Raw genomic sequence first — 25,550 nt, forward strand, 5'->3', positions numbered from 1 at the left:
CTACTGAGTGATAGTGATAAGCCTAAATAGGTGGTGCATGGAAATATAAACAGGAAGACCCAATCATCGGTTTAGTTCACTACACCCTCTGCCAGGGAGCGCTGATGTCAGCGCTAACCGGAGTTGGGGGTCCTTATTTATTCTATTGGTCCATGGCAGGGGCACGCAGAGGATCGATAATGGAAATCGTTCAAAAGAGAGATAATATTCTCCGCGCGCAGAAAAATCGATATATCGAAAAAGTGGCGCGCGGAATTATTTTCTGGTGCAGCGCCGGAAAAAACAGTCGGCGAGCAGGAATCGATATATCGAAAATTCTGCGCGCGGAACAGATTTCGGAGCGCCGCGCCGGCGGCGAGCAGGAATCGATATATCGAAAAGTCCGCGCGCGGAACAGATTTGGAGCGCCGCGCCGGAAAAAATAGTTTTGACACAAACGGCGCAAATATATCGAATACCGGCGCGGAATCCGGAAATTCAGAGATTTTCATCGAAAACGGGTTTTTTCTTTCCGCGCGCCGAAAAAAAATTCCGCGCGCCAGAAAAAATTCCGCGCGCGCAAGAAAAGGGTTTTGACACTAACGGCGTTCCATAGCCAGCATGAGCACGACGAGGCTGTGGAAATCGTTTTTGTTACATTAATTTTGATACTCAAACTGAAAATTCCACGCCCGGAATACATTCACTTTCTCAAGTAAAAAAATCAACTTTTTAAGTCCTCCGCTCTACGATCCCGTGTGTTTTCGGGAGTTACGAACATTTAACCTCAAAACCATGGCCAGGAATGCTAACAAAGTAGGAATTGTTTCAGCTCAGTTTTGTTATATGTAGTGGTTTTGTCCTTTGAGCCCAGAATTCCAGAATTTCCAGAAAGCACGACCACTTGAGTATTTTCATGTTCAATTTTTTCAAGTTTCTCTGAGTCTCATCTTCAGAGTAGGTATGTATTACAATTAATTATCTTTTAGGGTGTGTATGTAGGCCTTGTCTCATTGTCTCCCCATGGCGTAAACATGTGATTTACTGATTTGTCTCAGGGTGAAGTGTAACCCACGGAGTTGCGAGAAATATGGAGTTATCCAATGTTAATTTCACTACCTGCGGGTCCATTATTGAATCTTTTGTGAATGATGAATCCCTATTGTAGCGATGCTTTTTATTGATCAAGGTCACTGGATATCCATTCAACAATGGAGGACACCACACAAATAACAGCATATACGGGTATAGGTTGTTACTGCTCCATCATCGGCTGTGATTCTCCGTACCGATTACTCCAGAATTTTACGCATTTTACTAATTTAAACGATTCATTTGTTCTTCTCTTCTCTTCTCTCCTTCCGTCCATTGACCGAGATACAACATTTTTTGGACTCACTGACGCGACCGGCTCGATGCTCTCAGTGAAACGGTGCCTTTTTATCCCTGACGCCAGCTTCAGTTTTACCAGTGGACCCATTTTACCACATAGGTACAAGTCAGACTCTTTCGATTAACTACGCTACATCTAAATCATGGTTGCTTTTATTGTAAGCTTACCATATGATTTGGATTAAAATGGAAATGCAATTGGATGGAAAAATTTGAATTAAGTTTTGCTATAAAACCATGTTGTGATGTGGGTGTTATTCTCGGTTTTTTTTTTTTTTTTTTTTTTTTTTACCTTAGAGGTAATCCACACTTGTTTACGCATCGAGCCGGTCGCGTCAGTGAGTCCGAAAAATGTTGTATCTCTGTCAATGGACGGAGAGAAGAGAAGAACAGATGAATCGTTTAAATTATTAATCCTGCACCCCGTATCTCGGCTCCCATTGCATAGATTTTTGTAAAACTTTCGAATTTTCAGTCCTATTTTCGAAATATGTAAATCGTAGATAACGGATGTGGCCTAAAATGCTATCTCGGCTCCTATCGCATCGATTTTAGTAAAACTAGGTATCAGGGCGTATTTTTCGACGAAAAACTCGAATTCTCTGTCACTTTTTCAAAATTCCGAAATCCAAGATGGCGGATGTGACCTAAAATGCTATCGACTTCTACTGCATCCATTTTCGTTGAGATAAGTACGAGGGGATATTTTTCGACCAGCAACTCGAATTTTCAGTCCAATTTTCAAATCCAAGATTGTGGATGAGGCCCAAATTGCTATTCTACCTTCTGATTTTGATAAATTTATTTTTGTTTAATTTGGTCCCTTTGTCTCAAGTAGCCTATGATTTGTGCTTAAACTCTCTCATTGAGTCAGATTAATATTCACTTTATTCGCTCAAGGTGCTTTCGATAGAATTATTTCAAATTATAGTATATAGTAAATATAGCATATATGTAGTACAATTAGTATTTTGTAATGGTAAAAACTGTCAAGGGTCAGCCATTGATTTTTCACGGATCTCGCATGCTTTGTAACAGGGGCCAAGTCTGAAAGGCGTAAACAATTGTAGTTATGGCATCGTCTGATCATTAGAAAGTGATTTGTAATAGCACGGATCTGATTGCCACTGACACTTTTGAACCATCACTTCCTCCCTTAATATATTCTTACCAAGTCTGCTTATTGTTTACAGGAAATACTTAGCAAGAACTACAAAGTAAATCGTCCAAACTACAAACTGAAGGGAAATACTTAGCAATAATTAAAACAGTAAATCGTCCAAACTACAAACAGAAGGTAAGCACAAGTTTTAACCAATTTATTTTAATTTTTTGGCGTACGACATGGCTCGGCCTCCTAATGGTATTAACCCCAATGAGGAAATGTCTCACCAACTAGAGGTAATGGGTCACTACACTGTGTTTATTTTATTTGTTATCCCGAACGTACTAGGTGAGTAGATAATGTGGTGATTTTTCCGCATTTTTATGGAGCCGAAATCGCGGAGAAATCCGCTTGTGAAAAATCCAAAAACAAGAAGACATTTCAAACACAGCCAAATGGCAGGAAACTAACGACGGCGATGTACTGCGGTAGTCAAATCGCAATCTTCTCTCATTCTCCACTGATGTGTGTTAAAATGAAAATGTCAATGTGAAATCATCGCTTGTTTATACACGCACAGACTGCCATAATTTTTTAACGAAACCATAGATCAATTTGATCTTGGGCTCAAATGAAAGCTCTCTACAAGACCTTTCATCGAAAACCAATTTAAATGAAAGCCCTTAATTCAAGCTTTAAAACGAGCAACAGTTCAACTTGGGGAAACAAACGGTTCAAAAGTTATGACCGTTCGAAGTTGGCGGGGCGCGCTATTTTCAAAGCGCGTGGAGTGTATACTTGCGTGCCACCCCTTCCTACCTTTTCCCCTCGTGACCTTTTCAGCTGATGACGGATGAAGAAAGGCCCAAAGCTCCTTCCACCTAAAGAATGATCAATCATTAGTGCAAAATTACTTTTATTTCTGCCGAAAATAGGAAAATAATATTAAATTAAATGCTAATAAACGATAAAAAGCTGGCATAGATTATTTTTTTGCACCCGACTCTCCCCCCCCCCCCCCCCACACACACACTAAATGAGGCTGAAGAGAGGTGAGAGAGAGATATTCAGTAGTAAATGCGAGTTTCAAGTGCTGGTTGGCTAGTTGCGTTCTAGAGCCTTTGAATATTTTCTACAGCTCTTGAGTGTATTTGGCGGTAAAAAAGGCTTGATTTGGCTATTAAATATTAAATCATAGAGGTGGGGGGGGGGGGGGTGCGAAAAAATAATGTACGCCAGCGTCTTATCGTTTATTAGCATTTAATTTATTTTTATTTTCCTATTTTCGACAGAAATAAAAGTAATTTTGCACTAATGATAGATCATTCTTTAGGTGGAAGGAGCTTTTGACCTTTCTGTATCCGTTATCAGCTGAAGTGGGCACGAGGGGAAAAGGTAGGAAGGGGTGGCACGCGAATATACACTCCGCGCGCTTCGAAAATAGCGCGCCACGCTAACTTTCAACGGTCATAACTTTTGAACCGTTTGTTTCCCCAAGTTGAACCATAGCTCGTTTTAAAGCTTGAATCAAGGGCTTTCATTAAAATTGGTTTTTGTAATGATTCCTTTTGAAATGATGCTTTTTAAAGGAAAATTCGAAAAACTGAATTTTTTGGGCTTGAAAAATCAAACAATGATTTTTGCACACTAAAAAATTACCAAAAACAGATTTTAATATGCACCAAATGAAAGGTCTTGTTGAGAGCTTTCATTTGAGCCCAAGATCAAGTTGATCCTTTGTTTCGTTCTATTCAAGAGTGGATATTTAGGCTGCTTATCGTTAGATTTGTATGAGACTTGGTATCCGGGGGTTTTTGGGGGGTACTTTCATTGGATTTTGGAAATTTCAAAAAACCTTATAATGGCGGCAAAAAAATGACGGGAAATCCATATCACGGCTTTTTACCGATGTACTAAATACTTTAAAAATGGCGGCGAAAAAATCGGTGTTATGGCCGGTTCGTTAAAAGATCGCTAAATGATTCGTTCTTCTCATGCCGAAATATACCCCCCGAATCCCAAGGGTAACGCTTCATCCTGTCCACAGTTCATGGACACCACGAACAAAAATCTTAAATTAGTGTGTTAAATTAGGAATACTTTCAAAAGCACATGCTACAATGACACGCTGAATGGGGTTGTTGCATGCAGCTGGGATTTCAGATTTGACGACTGTTTCAAGCAAAACTTCTCGCGAAAAAACCGTTTTTCTCATTAGCAAGTACCGAAATCGAGTCGAAAGCTTCGTAGAAGCTCGATAAAAAGTCGCCAAATCGCAGTGAGAAATCGCGATTTCCATTGGCTGTGACGTCAGTTGGTATACAAGGCCTATTAACCTATTAACTTTGTCCTAAGATGGAAAAATTGCCTCCTGGGACGCAGATTTTCAGGATTGCAAAAACTCCAATTAGATTGTTCCGCTTGTGTTTTCTTTTTTTTTTTTTAACCAAATCTTAGAGATGTCTTTGAAAGGGAAGTCAAACGAATCAATAACAGTTAAAGTTTAGAGGTGAAGTTCAAATACTGATCATCGGTATGACAAGTCTTGGTTCCTTATTTTTTAGTGGGTTAAAAATAGGTAAGGTATAAATGCCTTGGCATGAAAGTTTGACTAGATTTTCGAGCGAATTTATCCATTTAAGAATATTCAGTATGCTGTATTTCTTGCGTACAACGGACCCATTAAACTTGTTTGCTTCAAGGCATGCAGGTTTTTGAAATTGTAAGGAACACTTTTGCAAAGAACATCAATGCAACAATAAACAGGGATTGACTAATTTTATAAGTTCCGTTTTTGGCGGACTTCTCTTACTTCATGGTGAGTTTACCTCACGGCTCAAATCCATGGATTTAAGACTATGTTTTTTCCCCACACCTGCTCTATTTCTATTTCCACTTGTATTTCATTTCTAGGTGAAATTTGATTAAACGCTACAAGAGTTCCCTGAGGTTTTTAACTGCCAAAAAACCCTCCTGGTCTCCGCCACCTGCCTATTACATTTTTTTTTTTATTTTCCAGACTAAGTACCCCTCTAAAGGGCTTAATGGATGCCAAAAAGTCAAAAAAAGGAAAAAGAAGCTCATCCGTCTCAGGTAAATTTTCGTTCAATACGTTCACACGTTCAATACGTAATGCCAGTTGAATTTTATGGTTTGTCATAGCTATAGAATTTTGAGTTGCAGTGGAATTGCCAATTTCTCGGTTAGATTAGCCCTATACACTATATTTGTCAACAATCCGAAAGAAGTGTCTGAATTTTTCAGGAGAAAATTTCCTTTGCGTTTTAAGAAGCATGCAAGGAAATTATGGTAATTTGATTCCTTTCATCCCGCCTCTCACATTTGCTCCTCATACAGGGTGATCTAAGTTTAAACCGCCAGACTGCAGGAGCGTATTCTACCGGACAACTTTTTCCACAACGACTTTTACTTTATCGCTCTCCTTGCGGGTAGAGAGGAATTACTGTCATCGGGGGGCGGGGGGGGGGGGGGGGAATCTGATTTCATCATTTCTATGCATGCATCTAAAGGTGCCTGGAGTAAGAAAAACCGAAGGAGGGGTATCGTTAAGGGCCTTTTTTGGGCCCACCCTTAAATTCCTCAACTCTGCGATTTTTTGGTCATTCAAGGACTATATTTTATGGAATGCATCATGGTTTGGTGCCGGTCTATTTCGGGGTCTACCATTCGCCTAAACATAAGTCTGAAGGCCAATTTTTGCGAAAAATGCAGAATTTTTGGCATCCGACGCGCTATTTCATGACGATTCCTTTGGAGGAACCAAAAGTCCCTCAAGTATGTTCATTATGGTTTTAAAAGAGCCTCTTTCGCCAATTTTCCTCTATGTCAATAGTCTCATAGCTAGTCGATGTCTCATAGTTATAAAATTTTTTTTAGAATGTTCCTGTTTTTCATCAATATTTAAAATGGCCTAAAAAAGGTGAATCATCTTACCCCAGAATTGAACTTTTTTGGCAGAAAATGGCCGCGGATGGTCCAAACCTTCCTCCAAGACCTTGTTTTATTCAAGGCCCACCCAAAAAAGCCGGTGTTGCCATATTTTATTGCCTGAATTTACGGAAAATCTAGTATTTCAGAATTGGAAGGCTGTTTTGGAGATTGGTTCCAATTTTAAATTGGCCTGGCGGCCATTTTGTCACCGATTTCGACTGCCAGACCAATTCATTTGCGTTATGGGCATAAAATTCTACATGGTGGTAAAATTTCATGCATAGATTGCTCCAGTTAAATTATGTCAAATTTTTTTGAAATTTGAAGTCTTATGGCCATTGAACATCACCAATATGACCTGCCAGACCGACTGATCTTCAATCATCAATAAAATAGACATCGAAAAAAAATGGTGGCATTTTTAGATCTTTCCGGTTGAAACTCTTCGAGCGACCTCTTGGACTAAAATGTCTAATATCATTTGAGGTTAAGATTTTTTAAGTGCACGTGCGCCCTTGAACTACAACAAGCGAAGTGGTAAATAATTCTGCTGGTAGTCCCCTTTGATAAGTCTCTGACGCATCCAGCTTGCCTTTGAAGCAAGTTTAGTTGCCTGAGTCACTAATGTGAGGAAACATCATTGGGTGTGTTTCTTACGAGAAGGTGCTGTCTTGAAAAACCCCCCAAAAGTATTTAAATTAAATAGGTTTCCGTTAATTCTCTAGGTGATAACCCATCTGATTTTCTTCCAACAGTATGTTATTCAAAAAACAAGGAATGCAAGCACCTGATATGCTTTGCGTGAAGTATCATAAACCCCTGTCATTTTTAAATGGCAATGGATTACCAATTATGAAATAAATTGTTGATGAATTGTCACGAAATTTTGCAATTATATGAGGGAATCTATGCTGCGATCGGGAGTGGCAAGGATTTTGGATTCGATAAGTTTTTGGGGAGATATCGTAATGGGAATGCTGCAAAACCACGTATGAGACCGAAACCAGGTAAATGCATGTAAATATAGAGTCTGGTTACCCATCTCGGATCTTATAGGCTTGACGGGGTAGCTAACGCTCCTTAAAATTTATACTAAAAATCAGCCTGAGAAGGGAACTACACACAAATATTAATTTTTAAAATTTATGGTACCTGATCCAGCTTGTTTCAACTGTGAAAGGAGGTACCACAGGGCTCATAAGAGCAGTTAGAAGCTTTTTTTTGAAAAGCGAGGATCCCTACTCAAGCACCCTTTCGTCTTTCAATATTTTCTCATCAAGTATGTTTTTAAATGCACGTAGAAAAAACCAGGCATCCGCAATCACTACTAGAGCCTTCCCAAACATCCTCTCAATCCCACGAGCACCTCTCCATGAAGTATTAAAAGAATCAGCAAGATTTTACTATTCTCTGGCAGCTACCTACGAACTTAGTGCGAAAAACATTGCAGAAGCGATAGCAAACGCTAAAGAAAAGGGCGATGAATTCATGAGCAAAGCGTATGAGGTGGAACAGTAAGTAGGAGCATTTACTTTTTCCTTCATTTATACAGGATGCAACAAGCATGACTCTTGCGTTTGCAGAAACCCTTTCATCAAGGAGATAGCGAGAGCCTGTACCGCGTTCATTTCCAAAAGGGATTACTCCAGAATTTTACGCATTTTAATAATTTAAACGATTCATTTGTTCTTCTCTTCTCTTCTCTCCTTCCGTCCATTGACCGAGATACAACATTTTTTGGACTCACTGACGCGACCGGCTCGATGCTCTCAGTGAAACGGTGCCTTTTTATCCCTGACGCCAGCTTCAGTTTTACCAGTGGACCCATTTTACCACATAGGTACAAGTCAGACTCTTTCGATTAACTACGCTACATCTAAATCATGGTTGCTTTTATTGTAAGCTTACCATATGATTTGGATTAAAATGGAAATGCAATTGGATGGAAAAATTTGAATTAAGTGTTGCTATAAAACCATGTTTTGATGTGGGTGTTATTCTCGGTTTTTTTTTTTTTTTTTTTTTTTTTACCTTAGAGGTAATCCACACTTGTTTACGCATCGAGCCGGTCGCGTCAGTGAGTCCGAAAAATGTTGTATCTCTGTCAATGGACGGAGAGAAGAGAAGAACAGATGAATCGTTTAAATTATTAATCCTGCACCCCGTATCTCGGCTCCCATTGCATAGATTTTTGTAAAACTTTCGAATTTTCAGTCCTATTTTCGAAATATGTAAATCGTAGATAACGGATGTGGCCTAAAATGCTATCTCGGCTCCTATCGCATCGATTTTAGTAAAACTAGGTATCAGGGCGTATTTTTCGACGAAACCTAACAGGGGCCAAGTCTGAAAGGCGTAAACAATTGTAGTTATGGCATCGTCTGATCATTAGAAAGTGATTTGTAATAGCACGGATCTGATTGCCACTGACACTTTTGAACCATCACTTCCTCCCTTAATGTATTCTTACCAAGTCTGCTTATTGTTTACAGGAAATACTTAGCAAGAACTACAAAGTAAATCGTCCAAACTACAAACTGAAGGGAAATACTTAGCAATAATTAAAACAGTAAATCGTCCAAACTACTAACAGAAGGTAAGCACAAGTTTTAACCAATTTATTTTAATTTTTTGGCGTACGACATGGCTCGGCCTCCTAATGGTATTAACCCCAATGAGAAAATGTCTCACCAACTAGAGGTAATGGGTCACTACACTGTGTTTATTTTATTTGTTATCCCGAACGTACTAGGTGAGTAGATAATGTGGTGATTTTTCCGCATTTTTATGGAGCCGAAATCGCGGAGAAATCCGCTTGTGAAAAATCCAAAAACAAGAAGACATTTCAAACACAGCCAAATGGCAGGAAACTAACAACGGCGATGTACTGCGGTAGTCAAATCGCAATCTTCTCTCATTCTCCACTGATGTGTGTTAAAATGAAAATGTCAATGTGAAATCATCGCTTGTTTATACACGCACAGACCGCCATAATTTTTTAACGAAACCATAGATCAATTTGATCTTGGGCTCAAATGAAAGCTCTCTACAAGACCTTTCATCGAAAACCAATTTAAATGAAAGCCCTTAATTCAAGCTTTAAAACGAGCAACAGTTCAACTTGGGGAAACAAACAGTTCAAAAGTTATGACCGTTCGAAGTTGGCGGGGCGCGCTATTTTCAAAGCGCGTGGAGTGTATACTTGCGTGCCACCCCTTCCTACCTTTTCCCCTCGTGACCTTTTCAGCTGATGACGGATGAAGAAAGGCCCAAAGCTCCTTCCACCTAAAGAATGATCAATCATTAGTGCAAAATTACTTTTATTTCTGTCGAAAATAGGAAAATAATATTAAATTAAATGCTAATAAACGATAAAAAGCTGGCATAGATTATTTTTTTGCACCCGACTCTCCCCCCCCCCCCCCCACACACACTAAATGAGGCTGAAGAGAGGTGAGAGAGAGATATTCAGTAGTAAATGCGAGTTTCAAGTGCTGGTTGGCTAGTTGCGTTCTAGAGCCTTTGAATATTTTCTACAGCTCTTGAGTGTATTTGGCGGTAAAAAAGGCTTGATTTGGCTATTAAATATTAAATCATAGAGGTGGGGGGGGGGGTGCGAAAAAATAATGTACGCCAGCGTCTTATCGTTTATTAGCATTTAATTTATTTTTATTTTCCTATTTTCGACAGAAATAAAAGTAATTTTGCACTAATGATAGATCATTCTTTAGGTGGAAGGAGCTTTTGACCTTTCTGTATCCGTTATCAGCTGAAGTGGGCACGAGGGGAAAAGGGAATACGTCAACGGGATGAGTCGGCCCCCCTGGCCTCGGCCAGCCCATGTACCTGATGTACCCGATACTGTGTGACGTCCAGAGGGTACGAAATGCGTCCACCATTCTTTATCCGCCTTGTTATTATCCTATGTTTGCGAATCACGAAGCTCATAGTTGCATAATATTTTTCGAACTTTGCCCCGAATATTATATATTTACTGAGACCGGTATAAAGAAATGATAGGATCCTGACCAACAAGTAAGTCACACAAATGCCTTGCAATTGACCGATAATTCAAGATCTTGTCATTTGTTCGGAAACAGTGTCTTCATCATGAGTGTGTGCAACAACCCAGCTGATGGCTTATGATATATTGAGTCATTAGTCATAAAGCTTTGACAATCGAACGCAGTTGAGAAGGTAAGTTAAGATCCAGCAGCATCAATCCATTTTCTAACAACCTGAGGACGCTTTGCCTTTGCCATAAAGTTTGCCGAGCATTGCGGCAGCAGTCACAGCCTGTTCGACTGTCAATTTGTCCTGTTTTACGGAATGCGCCGACCACGGATGCCTATTCTGTATTTAGAGAGGAAGGACAAGTCATCTGAAAAAGGTTCTAGTCTGTTGAACCTTCGTCAAATGACCCTGAGAGCTAAATCCCTCCCTTAGCACCAGCTTTTGTCAATTAAGGACATTGTACAGTAATCCTAAAATCCAGGTGTAGGCTGATTGTTGGAACAATGTGCCTGAATTCTTCAAACGAGACATAAATGGAATGGAGCTCCATGATTGGTCAGCTATGTCCATTGGACAATCCGCCTTGGCGTCACAAACCCTACATTGGACAGAGTAATCGACCGGCTGTAAGTGTGGTGAGATAAGTTGACACTTACTTACTTTCGATTTGCAGGTGCAGACAAGGAATTTGCGCCTCTTCGCTAAGAGTCTTGCACCACTGTTCACCTTAAGAACATCTGTCTGATGATTGTATCGTAAAAATACCACTTATCAGTCGTGATTTGTGATTTCTGTGAAGCTAAAAATTAAAGTGTCACAAGGTTTGAAAGTATTAAAAAAATCTATCCAAGCTTCTGCTTCTGCAGGAGTCGAATGTTTTCATGTGGATAGCCGTGACACAAAAACGCCTGCAAATAGAAAGCAAACAAGTGTCAACTTATCTGACGGCACCTCTGTAGACCTTCCCTCCTGGCTTACCATATCTTATCTCACATAGGGCTAAGATTCGGTCGTCTGCTTGACCAATTACACACCTCCTTTCCCATTATCAGGGGGAGGCCCACGTGTCTGCCCCTGATTTTAATATTTATTTAGGAAAATGTGATTCCTAGAGAACTAAAATACGTCCAACTGTTCCCGCAGCAGAGCCTTTAGAGAGCCACAGTGAATTTCTAAAAACTGCTAATTCTCCGCACGAAACTGTTCAACAGGGTGTCCCTAAGAACAGTCTACCCTAAACAAGTTGCGCTCTCTGGACAAGAAAGTGTTCCATTTAGTTTAAAAAGCAGCTTTGGCCAAGTTTCAGACTTCTAGGTGAAGTTTAAGTGCTGCTGCATCGCATATTTTTGAAATGTAAAGGTAGACGAATTTCATCGATTTAATGATTTTTTTTAGAGATGAAGCAGTCAGGGTAGAGCTCTAAAAATTTGAGATTGTAGCCTCCTAGTAGACTACTTTTGACATGAATTAAACTTTTGGGCTTGTGAGACGCGCAAGTATTTTTTAAAAATTCGGAAACTTGACCGAAAACGCTGTTTCGGAGAAATATTGCCGGCATCGTATGGACCAAAGGTAGTCGACTTCTAATAGTATAGTTTTGACCAAAAATAATAGTTTCAGTTCCAGAAATGGAAACTTTTGAAAATCTCTGAACTTCCTGAGAAACACAAAATCTGGCTTTAACGTCCGTAGAATATTTTGTTTTGCAATCTGCAAAGGATGCGGAAAAAAGTTGGCTTCTCTCATCATTCGATGTAATAAACAAGAACAGGATAAAATAGTGTTGATAGAGCAAAGAGGAGAAAAACAAGAAGTAGAAAGATAACATGAAAGCAGATTTTGTTCTCGGAGACAGAAGTTTTAGATACCGATACTTACATGCAGAGTGCGATACGCACTGATTCTACTTAGGCAATATCGCTTATTATTCCGTGAATTTAGGTGAAGTCGGGTAACGGGTTGGGGCGGAGGGGTAACTGGGCCATACCCAAAGACATAAAGACAGAGCACTCGTATCTACTAACACGGGGGAGAAGTGATGCAGCCTTGGCGCTCTGCATTTGTGTGAGTGTGTAAATAAGAGCGGGAATCCATGGCGGCAAACGGAAATTTGATTTAAACTTTTTTCCTTGATTTTTGCATATTTCTTGTTGTAAACTCGTTTCAAGTCACCGAAACGAACAAATAATTAATGTTGGGAAAAAAATAAAATGGAAAAATTTACCAAATTTTGTTCGCTTCTAAGTAAAAATTACAAAAATCACTTCGAACTAATTTTAAAGGGGTGTTTGGACCCCCAAACACGTCAATTCAAAGGTCATTCAATTTTCCCGCGAAATAAGCCAATTTCCCCTTGATTTGCATCCACATTATCTCAGTAGGGTCAAAATTAGTTCAAAGTTACGCTGGCAAGTCCCCAAATTTCGGGAAAAGTTCAAAGAACGAAATTTAAGGTGATTTTTGAGTGTTGAAATTTAGTTTTTTTGAACTTTTCCCGAAATTTGGGGACTTGCCAACGTAATTTTGAACTGATTTTGACCCTACTGAGATAATGTGGAGGCAAATCTAGGGGAAATTGGCTCATTTCGCGGGAAAATTGAATGACCATTGAATTGACGTATTTAGGGGTCCAAACCCCCCCTTAAAATTAGTTCGAGATGATTTTTGCAATTTTTACTTAAAAGCAAACACAATTTGGTAAATTTTCCCGTTTTATTTTTTTCTTTACGATAATTTTGAACTGGAGTTAGGATTTTTTGAAAATAGGTCAAATTTGACCTTTGACCTTTGACCTATCATAACTCGGTCAAAAATTAAGGTATTGATCGTGGTTTGCGCCAAAATTCTTAGTTTTTTATGCTCTTCGAATGAGGTATCACAAGATAGGGGTCACCATTTAAAAAAAAAGTTGGGGGCCCCCCACCTAAGGGGGACCAAAATGATGACCCCCTCAAAAGATGGTCCTCTTTGAGATAGGAACATTCCCACAGTTTCATTACTAATTCATTCAAAAGTTAGCAGGGGTGGGACGGACTATTGTTACACCCTGTAGAATGAACTTAGTAAGGAAGTGGCTGGAAATTTTTGGCGCTTCATTCTACCACAAATAGCCTTGCGGCTTAGGCTTTTTTACTTATTTTTTAAAAATTTATCATCCTATATTGTACTGAAACTGGCCAAAAAGTGTCCTGAAATATATTATTTCTTGATAAGTAGTAATACTGAAAGTTCTAAGCATTTATCTAGAAGGAAACAATTTTTGTTGACTGTAATTCAATTCTCAGATTTGAGGGTTTTTTTGCCCCTAACTGTTACGACATCATTTTTGACCACTTCAACATTTTCACATACATTTAAATGACATTTTCTCAAACCTTCATGAAAAAGACATCACCTTCCGGCCAATGAGAATTCAAAATAATTTCCTCCTCAAAAATTAAGAGGAGGGGGGGTTTAGTCCAGTTACCCCACGATGCTGGGTAACAGGGTCAAAAAACCAGATTTGTGAAAATTTGTGGGAAAAATTGAGAGATGAAGTCCGACTTTTGACTCATCCTACATTTAGGCTAGGTGTTATACTTATTAAAAATAAAATAAAAGTAGCTGTACTGTCAATATAATGTTAGGATAAAAATTATGAAGTTGAAATTTTGACATTTTTCTCCGAAGTCTTGCCCGGTTACTTGACCTCACCTTGCTTCAGGTTTTCGATCATGGTAAAGTCCATTAACTTTATTATACAGGGTGATCCAAAAGTCCCTTCCACCCCCCCCTAACTTTTTACCTAATTGAGGTAAAGATTTGAAACTTGGGGGATATTCCTAGGTCAAAGGGAGCTACTTTTTGGCCCCCCTAAAATTTTCAGGGGGCCCCCCACTTTAAATTTTCAAATGGGAAGACCCCCTTTGTGATAGCTCGTTGGAAAGAGCATAAAAAAAAAACTTTTCGCCCAAACCCGAAGTCAATATCTCAAACCGTTTCAAAATGGCGGCCGGTTAAAGTTCAAAATGGCCGAAAATTCACACCGGTTATTTGTTGATGGATTTGCGCGAAAATCGGTACGTAGGGGTATTTTGACACGAGAAAAACGAATTTGACGTTAGTTTTTCAAAAAAACCGAAATTTCCAAAATGGCCGCCGGTTAAAGTTCAAAATGACCAAAAATTGATTTTTTCATAAATCTAAGTTCAAATTTGTTTATCTCATGCCAAAATACTCTCAAATTCCAAGTTTGAGGAAAATCCATCAGGAAAAAACCGAGGTGAAAATTTTCGGCCATTTTAAACTTTAACCGGCGGCCATTTTAAAAATTTTGATTGTTTTGAAAATCTAACGTCAAATTCGTTTTACTCGTGTCAAAATACCCCTACACACCGATTTTCGCGCAAATCCATCGACAAATAACCGGTGTGAATTTTCAGCCGTTTTGAACTTTAACCGGCCGCCATTTTGAAACGGATTGAGATATTGACTTCGGGTTTGCGCGAAAAGTTTTCTTTTTTTATGCTCTTTCGAACGAACTATCACAAAGGGGGTCTTCCCATTTGAAAATTAAAAGTTGGGGGCCCCCCCCTGAAAATTTTAGGGGGGCCAAAAAGTAGCTCCCTTAGACCTAGGAATATCCCCCAAGTTTCAAATCTTTACCTCAATTAGGTAAAAAGTTAGAGGGGGTGGAAGGGAATTTTGGATCACCCTGTATGGAGTGATAAGCATTTTCGTGTTTGCTACATCTTCATCTCTCCATTCCTATTATCCAGTGTTCAAAACTCACAGGCGCCAACGCGCCAAATGCGCCTAAGAAATCGGTCATGGCGCCTATAAATAAAAGGCTCTGCGCTATCGTGACCCCTAAAAATTGCCCTCCCCCCAGAAAAAAATCCTAATTTTTCTGTTGGTAATTTTTCGAAATTTCTCCCAAGTTCAGCTACTTGTTCTGTTACTAAAACATCTTGCGTTTAACTTTTTATTGAGTGCGCCGTGATTTTTAGGCAAAACGTCAATTTGGCCCCTAAAAAATCTTCAATGGCCCGTAACAATCGAGCTTGATGAGCCACATGGCTCTTGAAACTCCAAGATGAGTTTCGAACACTACTCATAGCACTGTTTATAATTGTTGAAGTTTACTATCTGACTAAAAACACCATACACGAATCTGAGCCAATATAACCTCGACAAATAAACTACCTTGTGTCGTTTTTTTTCGGACCTCAGACAATGCATCCAGCACAACCAATATGGGTTAGGGGACAGGAAAGAAGTTCAGGAAGATGATAAAATTCTAAAGCGACTTTCCCCTAAATCAGAAAAGACATACCTGCGATGGGATGTGTAAGGAAACGGTACTTCATAATCGCATTCTCCCTACTTCAATGTTATCTTTCTACTTCTTGTTTTTTCTCCTCTTTACTCTATCAACACAATTTTATCCTGTTCTTGTTTCTTACATCGAATGATGAGAGAAGCAAACTTTTTTCCGCATCCTTTGCAGATTGCAAAAGAAAGTATTCTACGGATGTTAAAGCCACATTTTGTGTTTTTTAGGAAGTTCAGAGCTTTCCAAAATTTTCCATTCCTGGAACCGAAACTATTATTTTTGGTCAAAACTATACTAATAGAAGTCGACTACCTTCGTTCCATACGATGCCACCAATATTTCTCCGAAATTTAAAAAATAATCAATTTTTTCCGAAACAGCGCTTTCGGTCAAGTTTCCGAATTTTTAAAAATACTTCCGCGGCCTGTACGCTTAAATGAGTAATTTTTATAAAAAGTAGTCTAATAGAAGTAAACTACCCTAACTTTTTATGATGATAGCTGTGTGGTTGGCAGCCCTTGTCATCTGTCATGGCGCCAGCCACCGCTTTCTCCTGATTGGCTATGATCATTAATCAGGATTATCCATTTAGCCCTGGGCCACGCCGGCCGCCCGTTTGTGCATTTTTCCGTCTTTTGTATTTCCAACAATATACTCATATTTCCATCATATTCGTGTAGTTGTTTGTGCCACCACCTCCACATCACAATAGCAATATTCCTTCAAACTTTTAAAAATTAGTTACTCGCTGATTTGTATCCCATTTGTGCCTGAAGAGCGCTTTCGGTCAAGTTTCCGAATTTTAAAAAAATACTTGCGCTTCTCGCAGGCGCAAATGTTTAATTTATATCAAAAGTAGTCTACTAGGAGGCTGCAATCTCAAATTTTTAGAGGTCTATCCTAACTGCTTCATCTCTAAAAAAATCATCAAATCGATGAAATTCGTCTACCTTCGTAACCGTACATTTCAAAAATATGCGATGCAGCAGCACTTAAACTTCACCTAGAAGTCTGAAACTTGGGCAAAGCAGTTTTTTTAACTAAATGGAACATTCACTTGTCGAGAAAGCGCAACTTTTTGAGGGTAGACTGTCTTTTGGGACACCCTATTGTTCAAGCTCTTAAATCAAGTTTATTCTGCCCCTATGTTATCGCAGAGCGGTGGCCGAGTGGCATGGTGCATTCTCATCCGGTTTTGGAGACAAAGTTTCTAAATAACTTCTTATCAGTCAGCTCTAATTACTCACCGGAGAGTTAAGATAACTCATAAGAATATTGAACATCATGTAGGTGCCTAATCATGATCATACTAGCTGTCAGTCAAATTTTAACTTCGTTGGAAACTAATCGAAGCATTCCCTTCACTTCCTCAGGCAGAAAAGTGGTTCCTATGAAATGAAAGAAGTAGATTAAAAATCTTACTAAAGTTATGACCTGAATCCACTTTCATTGAGAAAATGAAGCCACACATTTTTCTTACCCTTTCTCTTCAATTTTTCCATTTTATTTTCTTGGATTTTTCTTGGAACGTCATTTTAGCATGAGGGCTCTTTTTGCATATGCTGCTTCAATTCATGTTTCCATTTGTTTCCCCCTCTTTGTTAACAGTTTTCTCAGCAGTATGCCTTACTGGTATTATGAAAAAAAGGAGCTAAAAGATACTCCTTCGTTCCATGATGGCATTGACTTTGAAACAGAAAGTCGGTATAGGAAAGAAGGAGCCAGGTTCATCATCGACACAGGAACAAAAATGGACTTAGGATATAATACGATGGCTACTGGCGTCGTGTACTTTCATCGTTTTTATATGTATCATTCCTTCAAAACATTTCCAAGATATGTAAGTACCTAGCTTCCTTCCCTCCTTTTGCGCTTTGAAATCAAGATTATTTTTTTCTTCTCTTTAGTTGTTTAGCATCATAATTTTTCTGAAAGTCCGATTTCATAATCATGAATTTAAATGTAACATTTCATCACAGGAAAAATCTTTATTGCCTCTTTTTGAGCTTTATGAATCATCAGTGAATTAAAAGCTGCCCATCAAATCATTGTTACCTGAAAAAAAAAAGCAAATGAAAACTGCGAGTCATGGGTTCGGTAAAGGGTTATTCAGCGGATAGTTTTGAGGTATACATAGGTATGGACTATATGTATGAAGAATGGAAATTCAAAATCTCTCAAGCGCCATCAAATGTTGCGAAGATTGTGCATGGGGTCTCTTTACTGTAAAAGAACCTCTGCTTTGACGACATTTTATTGAGAAATTTGCTCCAAATTTTGGTCTTATTTTCATGACAAGAATTGTTATTCTCAGGCAATCAGACTTCTTTTTTTTCAGAGGAACAATTGCACAATTTTTAAAACACCTGCTGGCATTTAAGGGTTTTGAATTTCCTCTCCTGAGGTAATGAATTTATTGTTTGGTGTCTTAACTTCATTGTGTTTACTATGGTATTTTGAGTTACCTATTCTAATGTTTTCATTGGCAGTTTAAATACTTAATGAAATAAGAGCGCACTCAAGTAATAATGGCATAAATGAGAACTTCCTCGATAAAGACCGCATGAGGCTTGCAAATGCAATGTTGCAAAGATTGTGCAATTTTTCTTAACATTCACAGTCAACTTACTTCGACATAATAATGTTAAAAATTCGAAGCAGCTCAGAGAAGAATTCATGGCAAACCATTCGAATGCTTTACATGTAATGAAAGAACTATGTTACACTATTTTAGCAGCATTGAAACTGTCATACATCCCCCCACAGAAGAAGTCTTCAAGTATAGACGCATTTAGTGTGACGTCACATCTTGATTTAATTTCAATATCTCGAAAGTCGAAATGTGCCCCAACAAACGAACTCAACGTTCGTCCGAAGACTAAGTACTATGTCACGAGCTTATTATATTATCAATCCGTGTGTATGTGGTCTCAAACGTTTTAGAAAATAACTAGCTTTCATAATTTTATGGTCTCATGGATTAATGTTTCAGTTTTGGGCTAGTTTTAGCATTCTTTCATCAATTGTTCATTTTGAAGGTTATGTTTGTTTGTTGGGGCACATTTCGACTTTCGAGATATCGAACCAACAATATCGCTCCGTGACGTCACCACTAAATGCGTCTACTGGTGATGCGTCACAATATAGGAATGAAGTCTTTGATGGGCATTATTAGAAATCAGCCTTCCATATCTTTCTGTTAGTAAAGAAATGGAGAGGGTCGTTACTCTGCTCTTGTGATGCTACAGTTTTGGACCGTAAGACTCAAAAGTCAAGTTCTAGTAAGGGTCATATATATATATTCTGATGATCCTAGATTTCTTAGGAATAATCTTAAAATTATTAGAAATAAGAACTATTCGAATACTGAACTGGGAGGCCTAGCTTGAGAAGTTTCAAAGAAAAAAATGTGTTGGAAGGACTAGGGCTAATAATGTGAATGATTTTTAGGTTACAGCATGTTGCTGTTTATTTCTAGCTGGTAAAGTTGAAGAAACTCCCAAGAAGTGCAAAGACATCATTAAAATAGCTAGCGAGCTGCTTAGTAAAAACAAATTTCAGACATTTGGTGATGATCCTAAAGTAAGTGCCCTTCTTTCAGTTTAATTTATTGAATACTTAATTTTTGATCAGACAAAACTGGAGGATGGTTAGTGTAGTGGAATAGGGTCATTTTAAAACACAGTTTCATAGCTATTTCCAGAAATTACCCGGTGGAAATATCAGTTTAATTTGTCTTATTGTGTAAGTCCCATTATGAATGTTGCTGGTAAGAATGTCCACTTAAATATGCCTGATACTCAATATTTATGGTGTGAGAAGATGCTCTTGTTAGGAGATGTTATCAAAGTCCAAACACCCCTTCATATTAAATCTGTATCAATCTTATATTATTCTATTTTCAACCTGCAATTGTTCCATTATATACAGGGTGATCTTGACCACTCAGGGCCGCATTGGTGGAAGAAGGCTCATATGGTGTGCACATCTATTGGGCCGAGACCCAACTTTTGTGTGTAAAGAATTGGGAATGTTATGAATTATTGGAGAAAATTCCAAAAGCAAAATTGGCAATGTCATGATATTTTGTTCCTAACAACTCCTGACAACCCAGGACTTTTTCGCATTTTGGTCAAAGAAATCGTAGTATGATCATAATTTTTTTTGACACTATGACAATTTTTAGACAATTTGTGGGTAAGTAAATAACCAGAATATCATTATAATTCGAATATTTGTGGAAGATATTTTGCCGCTTTGTCTTTATGAGAATTTAAAAATTCGAATTAAGCATTTTTTAAAAAATATTTTTAGGAAGAAGTAATGACACTCGAAAGAATTCTTCTCCAAACGATTAAATTTGACCTCCAAATAGAACATCCATACAGTTTTTTGTTGAAGTATGCCAAGTGTTTAAAAGGTAAGGATGTAACCATTACATATTTGTATATATTCTATGTATCATTTGCTGTAAGGGTAACTCTGTTACAATATCAGAGGACAAGATGTCCTAGGTCTGAAGGTAGTCAGCATGATTTTCTTAAGGAAATAATACAAAACCTGAGGCGTGAGATTTTGCTGAAAAACAGAAAAAAAAGAATATCACATTTTCTTTTCACATTTTAATTTTGGGAAGAAGAGAAAAAAAGGTAACATTAGTGCTAAAAATGATGTTAAATAAAGGTGAGTTTCTGTTTATAGGGATTATTTTTGTTGCAGACATTACGTTTCATGCCTTAAACTGCTATAAGTTGGTCTGCTCAGCCCAAAAAATTCAAAAGTTTTCAAAGACTGAGTAATGTACCTGACTCTCTATCATGCTGTAATTTCCCCCCTAAAATTATTGTATACAAAGCAAGATACAGATCTAAGAAGGCCGTTGTGTATGTTACAAAAGAGACCTCCCATTTTTGAGGACCATCCATACTTTGACTTTAATTTTTGTAGAGACCATTTACTTCACCTATATTCTGGTTGGCCCTGGTAACGTCTCATTGAATCTACTTTTTGATCAAGTATCCATTTCATACATAGTTCAAATGATTTTGTTGAGATTTTGCCATTTTTATGGTGCTGCTTACTTTACAAGGTTTTGTTGCGGACGTTACGCCCATAGAACTTTGGATCTAAAATAGGCTGTAACTCTCGCAGTTCATGAAGTAATTGAATTGAAAGGTAACTGCATGAAGCGGGAAAGATATATGTCATAATGGTACATAAATTTCACTTTATTATCTGAGATGATGGTAGAGCTGAGTGTCTATCTTTCAAATACAACTTAATAATAAAAGGCACAAATTATTTGTGAAAATGAACAGACTGGTAAAAGAGATGTTACATCTGTCATGGGTATAAAAATGCACCTTTTTAAAAAAAATACAGAGTGTCCCAGACCGCCCGTGTACGGCTATTTTATCAGTTATTTTCGGTCGAACGAAGTGGGGGACAGCGAAAATGATAGGGAAATTTACCCCAAGGAATCCGATAATCATCCTCCTGAAGCCCCCTCCTGACTCCCTTGGCACGTTTTGTGGGTACGGTTCCAACTTCAAAAGTAAGAGTGCTGGTGTCTGTCATAACTCTGAAATTATTCCATCTAACTCAGGTGATACAAACAATTCTAACCTAGACCATCACCAAAAAATCCTAAATTGGCCGAGTGCGCTGCCCAGAGAAGTTCCTGCGAGTTTTTTCCTGAACACGAAAATGTTTCATATTAACATGTTGAAAAAATCACGATAAAGTTATTTTCGGGGGCATTGACAGATAGCAGCAATGTGCAGCATTACCGATATAAATTAAGTTGCATTTAAATGCGCATCACCAGGACGAATTTATCAAATATTTAAGAAAACACCCAGAAACGTTTTACCGAAATTAAATTTAAAATTGAACACACTTTATTGTAAAAATAAAGTGAAACATAATAGGGCTGCTACAGTGTACCTGAATTTATAATAGGAGCCTATCAAACAAGTTGAATGTGAGATTTTTTCTTGCTAGAGCCAGGCCATGTCCTCTATATTGCAGACGTTACACTTTTTCGACGGTGTAAAGCATGAAAACTGAAGTAGCTAATTACGTTTTGATACTGCTGGAGTATCAATGAAGAACATGTCCTATCATTTACGAAGCATGAACTTCTAAACTGGCTCCTGCTTTAAATGGCATCAAGTTTAGTAGATTTTCTGTTACGGATGTTACATTTTCACATGCCTTCACAAAATGAGGAAAAATATTGCATATATTTGAAGTTTTCTGCTCTTTTAACTCCATGTGGTTGTATATCTTAAAGATGCAATATGTAGTAAATAAAAATTACTCCAAACATAACCTTGAAAATGACTGGTTTGAACATGCCTTCAGAAAAACTGGAAAATCTTGCGAATCGAGGAACTTGAAATGAAAAGTGAACTTATTTCATAAAATTGAAGAGTTTCCCTATTCGGTAAACAAAGTATGTGCACAAGTAAAGTTGATTTTGTAACCTCAAAGGTCTCGTTTAGAAGTAATTCCCATTATTAGGAAGAGTTTTGCAATTTAAGCAGCTTTTCTCTCCCTGTTTATCGTCAAGGGACAAAAACCTCTTGAAGCGTCCCAGTTCTTCTCTTCTATTCAGCAGGCTTCTTTCCAGTTTTAAAAGAGCAAATTTTAGTTTCTAGGTCATTAAGAGCTACTTTTTTGCGTCTGCAAACATTTGAGCCCCCTCCCCCCTCATACATAGATCCTATCTAAAAATTATCTAACGGCACTCCCTCTTCTTTTGAAATGCCGTGCAAAAGAAAGTAAAAAAGAAAACTTTTAATATAAACCAAAGGTCTTTTTGACTTTCTGTTTCGAAGATATTCATGGCCAAAGTTTCCTATGAACCTATTTTCAAATTCACAGGTGGGTCATTTCACGGCAACTGTGCCAGGCTCGGAACCCGACCCTCTCAGATTTGGCTGAAAATTGGTATACGGGGTCTTTACATCATTCTAAGGGACCAATTTGAAGGGTTTTCCCACCCGACGCACGGTGGATCGAGTCAATGGGAGGGGTCGGTCATCGCGCATCACGCGTCTTATTTTCTCTGATTACGGAGATTTTCCACCCTTCGAATAGAGCAAATTACACTCATCTTTAGTATTTTTCGTCGTAGATTCCATTTTTGATCATTTTTCAGCCGAATAACGAGTTTTAATACGAGTTTGACACACTTTTTCATGACTATTGAAATTGGGATCCTTGATAGCTGTCTTTTCACGTTACTTTCGGCGAATGGGACCGTAAGCATCTTACATAAAGAATAATTTTGCAGAACTTGACTCAAGGACATTACTTGAGGAGTGAGGGAGGGCGGCTTTACAGCCCCCTCACCACGAAGGTTGCCATATTTCTTTCAATTTCTGATGACATCGATTTTTGTTCATGTTAATTGGTTTCTCGCAATTGCATACTGACACATATACGGAACATTCTGATAATGTTCATTTTTCTTCTCTTTTCCTCCAGCCAGTCAATAGACGTTTTCATTTTTATGAACTCTCTACTCTTTCAGTTATTCAACAAATATGCATATTTCAAAAAATAGATCAATATATTAAAGAAATAAAAAAGAGATGTATATACTGTAGCTTCTTTTTATCGAGTCATCCTAGAAGATTATTATAGGTACTTATCACCAGATAAAAAAAATTGAATGTGCAGAGAGAAAAAAAAATTATATCATCTTCCATTATTTCGTTTTGTTCCTCGATGTTTGGAGTGAAGTTTGAAACATATTTATTGAATAAATATTAAAATAGGAGGAAATTTATTTTTCATGCAAGTTCTGATCCCTTGAAGAACCTCTGAGAAGGACTATTGTCTCTTGAAGAAATTTCTTGTATTTCTTCTTTTTCAACCCACAACCAATTTTTACTTTCTCGCTACCCTAGGGTAGAGAAAGTATTGTCATCCTCCAAGGGGGGAAAAAAAGTTGAAATTTTATTTGTATGGAGCTCATGAAAGAGTTCTAGGTATGTTGAAGACATTTTGCAAGAAACGGGACGTGTGAAATATACAATGCGCAAAACATACACCTTAAACTTTATCGCACAGTATAACGCTGATCGAATCAGCTTCAAAGACTAACAGAAGGTTAATGTCTCGTCCAAAAATATCAACAAATAAGCCAAAATCAGTAATCAGTAGACAAATTATCGAGATTGAAGGATATCGTGTGATGCAAGATTTTATTGATGACAATTAGAGCAAGATCGGATTCCCAGCAGTCGCGACTTCCTATCATTCAAATGGACCGTTTTCGCAGATTAGCGGATATTAGCGGCTAATTATCACATAATATCATTCCTGATAGTGTACAGGAGGCAACCCAACAAAGGATTTTGCGGACACTTGTGGACATTTTTTTATCGAGCTATCTTAACATTTTTTTGGGCGTTTTTTTAAAGCAAGCTTTGGAGGTGGTTTTGGTCCTCCTAAAAATATGCCAATGCACATTAATGATATACCAAAATGTTCCTTAAAGGGAGGAGAATAAGCATGTTTAATTGAAATTTTGATTTATCTGCCACAGAACTCATGCAAAAGCGAAATTAAACCTTGAGAATCAGACGGCAAATTTGATACCACCTGCAATGTCAGCTTTAGGCAACCCGCATGTCAAAGCGGAAGGGTTCAAAGACCCTTTAACCATGGATACATTCATTTTGGAAGCTTAACTACCAGAAAACCAAGAAAAAACATTTAAAATCCGACTTTTTTTTTCGTCGCCCATGACCGACCTCTACCATTGACTCGATCCACCGTGCGCCATTTTCAATTTGAACTACTTTGAGGGGTGTTCCGAGGTCGGGCCATTTTTAACTTTTAAGAAGTTGTTCAGGGGGACCTACTGATGACGCTGAAGTTTGTTACACAGTTTTTCCCGGTCAAACCGCACTTCTCCCTTACTATTATAGCACTATCCTGCTTCTCGAGCCGTACACTTTTTGGAGGATTGTGCGAAATAGTTGGAACTTTTTTTTGAAACTGAGGAAGTTCTGATGACATTTGCATCCTCAACACTTGCCTACAGTTCATTTATACCCTCTTTCGACTTATTTTCGTGAGAAATTAGTCTTTTAAACCGCTACTTTGTAAGACCTTGGAAATTCTGAGGACCAAGAAAATAAAAACCGAGTCGAGTTTTTCTAGTTCAATTTGATTTTTATCGTTTACGAAGACGCCTCCCTAGAGTAAAATTTCATCCCCTACAACTTGAGTTCTTTGGCATTTTTCTCGTAAACGCACGATTTCACCGTAAAATCGAGTCTTTTGTATGAAATCGAGGTCTAAACCAAAATATCATAATTTCATCACGAAATTGACCTTTGGCACCATTTAAAATGGTTGAAATTTACCCAAATTTTGGCAAACATGCTTTTTTACCAAACGTCATCGGTTGCCGCCTGGGGAGCGGAACATTTCAGACTTTTATTTTTTTTGACGCACCCTAGTGTGCCATGCACTGATCTTTGCAGTAATTGCCATCTTTTGGAGTGTGCGAATATGCCAGCGACAAGAGATGTCTCTTTAATCAGCGATTCAGACTCTGACTAAATACATTGTTCATTATAATCAGGTGTGTTACCTTTTCGTAAATTGTGCAGTTCTTACAAAATTAAATTTTACCATTTTGGTAAGCACATAAAGCTGAGTTTCCGCTCCTTAGTTTAAAATTAAAATAAATAATAATATGAGCAAAAATGTCTGATTATGTGTTTTAAAAATTCATAGAGCAGCCTACTCTCTCTTTTCTATGTACGCTGT

At 38.1% G+C, this 25,550-nt stretch overlaps 1 protein-coding gene across 7 annotated transcripts in view; it reads left to right on the forward strand.

Annotated features, from left to right (window-relative positions):
* Positions 1–625: 625 nt before the first annotated feature.
* Positions 626–25,550, forward strand: part of CycK (cyclin K) — a 39,630-nt gene continuing 14,705 nt past the window's right edge. The window contains exons 1-9 of one of the 7 annotated variants that reach the window (XM_072296355.1): positions 626–940; positions 2,565–2,668; positions 5,496–5,569; positions 7,729–7,941; positions 8,920–9,023; positions 10,528–10,624; positions 17,364–17,595; positions 19,206–19,337; positions 20,070–20,175. In XM_072296355.1, coding sequence (XP_072152456.1) covers positions 17,377–17,595; positions 19,206–19,337; positions 20,070–20,175 — 457 coding nt within the window. In that variant the 5' untranslated portion in view covers positions 626–940; positions 2,565–2,668; positions 5,496–5,569; ... (2 more) ...; positions 10,528–10,624; positions 17,364–17,376. Of the gene's footprint in view, positions 941–1,204; positions 1,225–2,564; positions 2,669–5,471; positions 5,570–7,728; positions 7,942–8,919; positions 9,024–10,527; positions 10,625–17,363; positions 17,596–19,205; positions 19,338–20,069; positions 20,176–25,550 lie in introns of those variants that run through there. The other 6 variants (XM_072296349.1, XM_072296351.1, XM_072296350.1 and 3 more) reach the window with 6 other exon arrangements.

The sequence above is a fragment of the Bemisia tabaci genome, chromosome 2 (assembly GCF_918797505.1).
Source record: "Bemisia tabaci chromosome 2, PGI_BMITA_v3".
In the NCBI taxonomy this organism is placed as follows: Eukaryota; Metazoa; Arthropoda; class Insecta; order Hemiptera; family Aleyrodidae; genus Bemisia; species Bemisia tabaci.